The sequence below is a fragment of the Nanorana parkeri genome, unplaced genomic scaffold (genome assembly GCF_000935625.1).
Source record: "Nanorana parkeri isolate BGI_ZX_2015 unplaced genomic scaffold, ASM93562v1 scaffold213, whole genome shotgun sequence".
Classification (NCBI taxonomy): domain Eukaryota; kingdom Metazoa; phylum Chordata; class Amphibia; order Anura; family Dicroglossidae; genus Nanorana; species Nanorana parkeri.
Genome location: NW_017306481.1, coordinates 409,954 through 417,564, shown reverse-complemented (window position 1 = coordinate 417,564; position 7,611 = coordinate 409,954). Strand labels below are relative to the sequence as shown.

The window sequence follows — 7,611 nt, the reverse complement described above, 5'->3', positions numbered from 1 at the left end:
AGTCCATACTTGGCCTAAGAACACAGAAGCTGACCTTTTGGCTGGCAATAAGGTCTCAGGGGCATGGTAGTTTCTGAATGAATTGATATCAGCAAGTGACTTAATAGTGAGGCTGCAATGGATATGCTGCGTTTCTCATCTGTGCATGCAGTTGCCTTGAGTTGGTACATATCTCACACCACACACCAATATTTAAAGTCACAGGGGATGGAAAAATTCAAAATCCTCCTTATTTAGAGAGACCATGATTACCTTCTCCCAGGAAAAACTGTCCTTTTTTGAGGGTTCCCTTGTTGGTTGTGTTCAGATGAAACATGAGATCTTGAGGAATGCTGAATAAGTCTTTTTTGTTTTTTTAGTTGCTTAGGACATTACTTGTATGAATATAGCATTGTGAAGAAAAGAACTCCCATGTGTATCCTGTTTAAGCATGCTCACAGAGACTAGCATTCCACTACAGCACAATCTACATTTTAAATGGTGTATTAGTATATGCTGTTGAATTTCCAACACCTCTGACTGAACTTGCCCAGTAGGTCTCTGGTTGTGGGAACTTGCAGAAGATTGAACATATACTGTACTGTTCAGAGTATATGCTCATGGGTCCTGTCAAGAGCTCAAGATGGACATTGTCAGGTTTTTTTTTTCCCCTTCTCTCCTCTTCCAGTCCACTCATTACCATTCCTTGGTGCAAGCGAAGCTCTAGGTTATATGTACACATATCCAAATGGTGTCTTGTCTTTCCTGTCCAAAGATGTCACTTTTTATCCCATAGGCTCTGATCACATTAAAAGCAATCACCAAGGGGGAAAAAGTCAAGTGGTCTAGTGTTTTGTTGAGGCAGGTCGAGCCTCTAGTCTACTCCTTGGCATCCCATTGTCTCAAGTTGACAGGATCAATTCAAATGGTAAAACTAGACATGTGGAGGCTGTCTTCCAACAGTGTTCAGACAACAGAACTTTCCCTGTGCCAGAGGTTCAGGATGTTTCCAAATATGAGATTCTGTGGTTGTGGCTAAAGTCGGCAAGCCTGTTTCAACTGTTGTCTATGTCCCTATCCAGTGATCGTGTTTAATAAAGGAATTCTATGTTAACCCCTTCAACATCCTTAGTCCAAGGTCAATGACCATCCATTGGGGGGGGAGGTCTCCAGCATCTTGGTGTTCAGAGAGCCTTTCAGATCCAAAGAACCTCTGTACTAGTTCAATGAACAACTGGATGTTTTTTCCATGGATTTGGTGTCTACTCATATATGTAGGAACTGCTGATGGAGGTACCTCAAATCATGGATTCAGCACTAACTCCCCATAATTTCCTGGCTGACAATATAAGCCATGAAGCCCTGGACAACAATAAAGTTTTCTTAGCCAGCAGTTTCCTGTGGATCAACAGCAAGTCAGGTTTCCAGATCTTATCCTGATGGCAATCGCTAAGAGCACAGCTTGCAAATGATCCTTATCAAGAGAACTTTCTAAGGGCAAGAGTAATTGATATTTTAATGCTTTGTTTCCCTTCAGTCCAAATGGTTTCCGGTTCCTAAAATAGGACCCACAATTATCGTAATAGGGGATGGCAATCAGTTGCTTGTGGCCCATCTGTCCAGGTTTCCCTCTTGTAGATTCTGACTCTGGAATCTTCTAGTCATCCTATAATCTTCAGACCTTCTACAGCAGATGCTACATCCAAAACTACCTTAAGCAGCTTGGGGGTTGGACGTTAAGTCTGCCTTGCCTGGATTACTCCTTCAGTCATTGAGTGTTTGTTGAATGCTAGAGCACCTACTAAATGTCACATATTCTACCGTGTGGAGTAAGTTCCTAGACTTTGCAAGCTTAAAAGTGTTTTGTCTCCACCTTCCCATGATGGGTATATTGGACTTTCCTCAGGCAAGCAAAATGCATTTGGGTGTCAGTATCCTCTCTATTCATCCTCAGACACAATAGGCGGCTCATTAATTGATAAGCCAGCTCTTAAGGGCTTGCGCAAGAATTCACTTCAGGAAAGTTACTACTTTTCCCTTTTAGGATTTGCAAATATTGCTGTATGTTCTTCCTTCCTTGACTTCGTCTAGCTCACACTTACTCAGTATGGACCGTAACATGTAAAATTAGTATTTGTTAGCAAAACCACCCTATTGCTATCATTTCACAGACTGGGTAGTGCTAAATCGCTCTCCCAGCATCTTCCAAAGATTGAAAGATCCTTCCATCTAAATAGGACATCATTGTTGCTTGTATTCCAGAATTAAGTTTTTGTTTCAGCTCATGCCTGAAATGTGGCTGCTATGCTGAGGTGGTTTAGTGCCTCTCTGCGTGCACTAGGTCACATGCATTGTGCCTGGTCAAGCAGATGGAGCCACAGATGAATCTCTGGGTTCTCTCTCCTGAAGGATGTCATCCTTATTGGTAGAATTTCCCTAATCATCTTCCAGGACAGCAACCTGAGAGATGATTGGTTCCACCTTCTACAGGAAACACAATTAGTAAAATAGTTAAAAGCCCCTTCCCCTCGTACCTCAGTTTAGATTGTGTTTCCTACTGTCCAGGACCAAGTCACGTTTGTTCTTTTCTTCCTGACCAATTGGCCTTGAGGTCACAGATACCATTTGTGCGGCTCTGCTGTTGAAAGTTGTTTTTCTCCCTTCTGGCCTTGCTGTAGAGTGGAGGGTTTTTTCCCCCTTCTATTTCTTGACAAGCTATGATCTGATTCCTTTCCTCCCTTAAGGATCCACTCCTGTGGCCCGGTCCTGCTTTCCCTTGCTTGACCTAAAGGATGCGTATCTCCATATACCTAGGGATCTTTCGGCAGTAAGGGAAGCCTTGGTAGCCTTTCAGGCAGTGTTGGAAAATCAACATTTACAGATATTTTCAGACAATTCAAGGACAGTGGCTTACCTGAATCAGGGTGGTACAAGATCGCAACCCCTGTTGAAAATGGCTCAGATTTTTCTGGGAGCAGAACAGAGTGCTTTCCATCTCGGCGGCTCACATAAGAGGGGTCAACAACATTGCTGCAGATTTCCTAAGCTGGAGTCCCATACAACAAAACAAATGGGAATTACACCCAGAGGTATTTGCACAGATTGTCCAATTATGGGGTCAGCCAGAGATAGATTTACTTGCTAATAAAGACTCAGGAGTTCTTCTCCTTGAACAGGGCTCCAGGGGGGTGGATGCGCTGGCACAGGACTGGACCTTCAGCCTGGGTTATGCATTCCCTCCGCTGGTCCTGATTCTACAGTTTTACAGAAATTGAGAAGATCAGCGTGTGGTCGTTCTGTTGACACCCTTTTGGCCAAAACATGGTTCTCAGAGCTACTGGCAAGTTCAATCCAGACTCCGTGGACCCTTCCAGCAAGGAAGGATCTTCACGGCCCAATCTTGCATCCAAACCCGGATTATTTTTTTTGCACTTGATGGCCTGGTTCTGGAGAGTAGGATTGAGGGGGAAGGGTTGTTCAGAAAAGGTAATCAACACTCTTATCTAGTCAAATTAGTTACTAGAAACATTTATGGAAAGGTCTGGAAAGTGTTCTCGAGCTGGTGTATGGACAGGAATGTTGCTTCCCCATCAATACCCCTAATTTTAAAATTCTTACAAGGGGTTGAAAAAGGATTAGCCCTCTGTACCATTAGGGTACAAATGTCAGCCTTTTCTGTATTTTTGCAGTGTAGATTGCTGGAAGAGCCTCTAGTTAAAGGAGAACCTACAGGATTGAGAGGTGAGCGAACCTGGTATGTGTTCGCTCACCTCCCGATCTACTGAGCCGACCTGTGACCGTCTCATTGTCACAGGTCAGCTAGAACTGAGGTGAGTGGAAATCACTCATCTCATAGTTCTCCTTTTTAAGAGGTTTATGTTGGCAATAGAACATTCTTACCCTGTTAGATCAAAGGTATTTCCTCCCTGGTTTGACAATATCCATTTGAATCTATATCAGGGGCTCTTATTAAATGGTTGTCCCTTTAAGATGGTATTTTCTTAGCAATTACCTCAGCCAGAAGAGTGGGAGACTTCAGGCCCCATCAATCAAGGAACCTTGCTTGACTATTCTCCCAGACAGTAATTTTGAGACCGGATCCATTGTATCTGCCAAAAGTATCATCCCCGTTTCATAGGTCTCAGGAAATTGTCTTGCCTTCATTTTGTGATGACCCAAAAGATCAGAGGGAGATATTTCACACTCTAGATGTTAGATGGTGTCTCATTGAATACTTGGAGGCAACTAGGCATTTCAGAAAGTCTAGTAATTTGTTTTTGGCTCAAAGGGGTTGCAGGCCTCTAAGGCATCTATTGCCAGGTGGATCAGACAGGTCATTGCCTGGATTTAGAAGTCTGAGGTGGAACAAATCTGAAAGGCAGCTATCTGGTGAAAGCAGGACCCTTTCATCAAACACTACAGATTTGAAGTCCTGTCCCAGCAAGATCTGGCCTTTGGCAGAAAGGTGCTTCAAGCAAGTATCCCGCCCTAATTGGGTAGGCTTGTATTTTATGTACGTGTTTATCCTCTCAGGTTGCTGTCCTGGAAGATGATTAGGGAAATGTTCTGTTAGACTTACCGGTAACTATTTATTTCTAGGAATCTTCCAGGACAGCAAGCCTACTTCCCACCCGGAATGTATGGAATGGTATTTGTTGTCGTTGTGTCCCCTCATTTACTGGTGGTGGTCTCCTTTCATCTCAACTGAGGTGGAAGTGGAGGGGCTTTTAACTATTTTACTAATTGTGTTTCCTGTAGAAGGTGGAACCAATCATCTCAGGTTGCTGTCCTGGAAGATTCCTAAAAATACCGTTACATCTAACGGAAGATTTAGCGGTGTACCTCGAGTTATTCTGGAAGGCAGTAACATGGTCCATGTTCCTTTCCCATTACAGGGTCTATCCAGGAGCCTTGTCCATGGTGAAGTTTGGTTCTGAATGTGATTTAACAGTGGTATGTATAAATAAATCAGCCTTACCCTCCCTGGTTATGTGATCGCTATGTCCCATTGTATGCTGCCATGTGGGTGTCAGGAAAACGGAACATTTGTATACTTGCTTATCTGTAACTTTTCCTTTCCTGACACCAATACATGGCAGCAAATGGGATCCTCCGATGGCTTTCGCATTGAGTACTTGTTATGAGAATGGCCGCCTTTGGAGGTGTGCTTTAATTTATAGTAGAACTGGTCCTGTGATTGGGCTGGGGCAGAACTATACCCATTGTACGCTGCCATGTATTGGCATCAGGAAAGGAAAGTTACCGACAAGTATGCATTTTTCTGTTGGTGTGTGTATATAATTTATATATATATATATATATTCATCTATCCATCTCATTCAAAAAGAATCAACACATTACATGTATTTACTTCTATTTTCTTTAGGCTTTTCCTGTCCTTCCCCCAAACCAAAATTTACTTTAGCCACTTTGACCTGACCCCTGGCTCTGATGACATCAGGGCTCATGGTGGCAAGGTTATGAAAGCTCTTCATAATGCAGCCAAACATCTGGATGACCTTCCTCGCAAATTGTCCTCCCTCAATGACCTGCATGCACAGAAACTAAGGGTGGATCCAGGACAATTTAGGGTAAGGACTACTTAATCACTAGTCGACACAGACACGTTGATTCAGGTGGAAATAATTCGGGTTTACAACATAATCTAGTAACTTATCTGGGCCCCACTTTTAATGCTAATATTTTATGGGTCATGCTTGAGTGCAAAATAGACTGAGAAGGCTTGGTCAGTTTTTAAGAAACTTGTCATAGTATAAATATAGAGGCTGCTATTGCTGACCTTTTGGGGGGGGAGGAAATTACTGGCTGTCAAGCTTATTCTCTAACTAAATTTTCAGTCGGTAAGCTTAAACAAATATGACAAGTATGACAATGTAAAGCCAGAACTCTTGCTCTGCTTGCTTGTTTTGAGTCACTGACTTGGAAGATATTGAAGCCAGAGAGTCCACAGAACAGCCAGGTAACATATGGAAAAGTTACCCTGTATTTAAAGTAGATTCCAGCAGATGTCATTAGATGCATTAGAGAGAAGCAGTTTCGCTGAATACTGAAAAATGGCCTGGATGGGAAGGGGGTTTAACACCGCGGATGTCAACTGGTTAATGTTTAGGCATTAGTTTATGTTCAAATAAAAAAAACTCTAATTTATTCCTCACGTTTTCTGGAAATTTCCTGTAGACCCAATAACAAACTGCACTTTTTCTTCAGCTAACAATCTGATGCTTAGTTTCTTTGAAATATAAAGCCTAATTGGTTGCTATAAACAAATAAAACTGGAAAACCTGAGGAAGCTAATAAATGGGGTATTTTATCAAAACTGGAGCAAGCAAAATCCGGAGCAGCTGTACACAGATCTCTCATTTTCAAATATTATCTGAAGAGGCTGATCAGTTTCCATGGGCAACTGCTCCAGGTTTTGTCTGCTTTCGTTTTTGATTAACCACCCTCCCATGGTGTACAGTGGTTTGTACATTGTTGTCCTTAGTAAATTGTGTGTTTACACATTACATCTTCTGTTTCTCTTTGCAGCTGCTGTCTCGCTGTATCCAGGAGGTCTTGGATTATCACTTCCCTAATGATTTCACAGCTAAAGTTCAGGCTACCTGGGAAAAATTCCTTGTTGAAGTTTCTGGTGTCCTAACTGCCCAGCACAGTTGAATTCATCCTGCATAATGGGCTATATCTGTAATTACTGCAAGTAAAGCGATGTGCATTGGGAAGTTTTTGGAACTATTCTAATTGCAACCTTTTCACAATGGTTTTTCAGTATTTTACTTGTGGATATTGTCAACCAAAATAAATCTGGTGTTATCTTGAATCAAGTGTTTTTTTTTTTGGTTTTTTTTTTTGGTTTACCTCATCTGTTTAATTATATTTTGTTCTTTTGATAGTCTGACATTACTAGAGATAATGATGTAGTCCATTTTTTGTTTTTTTTTTTAAATATCAAACCAGGTTAAAAAAAAATCGCTCTGCAATCTGAAGAGATATTTGAACATGGGTTTGCAGGACTGGAATGTGTTTGACAAAGTTTAGAGAGACTTAACCCCCACAAGCCTTCAACTATGCAGTGTCAGATATTTTTTTTTTAAAATTATACATACAATAAAAAAAGTAATTGAAGACTACCTCCGGGGAAACCAAAAACCCTCACAATGCAAGGATTAACTACTTGTTTTGTTTCCCCATCGTCGCAGGCTCCTAAGACTGATGTCCTCTAATGCAGGGTCCAGAGCACTCTGCCTCATACTCAGAACACTGAGTAACCATCTGTGAGTGTAGGAGGGACGAGGTGAGCGCTGACCATTGGGGTATCTGGTAAATGTGCTTTACAGAATCCTGCCAACATAAATGGGCATTTAACCCTTGCAGTGCAGAGATGCCCCCACTGCAACAGGAGATGTTGTTTCCCTGGAGATAGGCTTTAACTGTAAAGCATGCTGTGCAAAGGAAGTATAGAGTGGTGTGCATTTCCACCCATTTCTAACATCTTATATGAGATATAAAAAAAAAAATTAAATAGTTTAAAAAACATTTTTCCTAAACCACAACAAAAGGCAAAAGCTAAACCTGAAATATCTGAGAAGCTTGCTTTCAGTGGTGCATCTTGGG

General features: G+C 41.8%; 1 protein-coding gene across 1 annotated transcript in view; it reads left to right on the top strand.

Annotated features, from left to right (window-relative positions):
- LOC108786456 (hemoglobin larval subunit alpha-like) overlaps positions 1 to 6,657 on the top strand; it is a 9,664-nt gene extending 3,007 nt beyond the window's left edge. The window contains exons 2-3 of the mRNA XM_018555756.1: positions 5,366 to 5,570; positions 6,529 to 6,657. Of these exons, the coding sequence (XP_018411258.1) occupies positions 5,366 to 5,570; positions 6,529 to 6,657 (334 nt within the window). The remainder of the gene's footprint in view (positions 1 to 5,365; positions 5,571 to 6,528) is intronic.
- Positions 6,658 to 7,611: the final 954 nt, after the last annotated feature.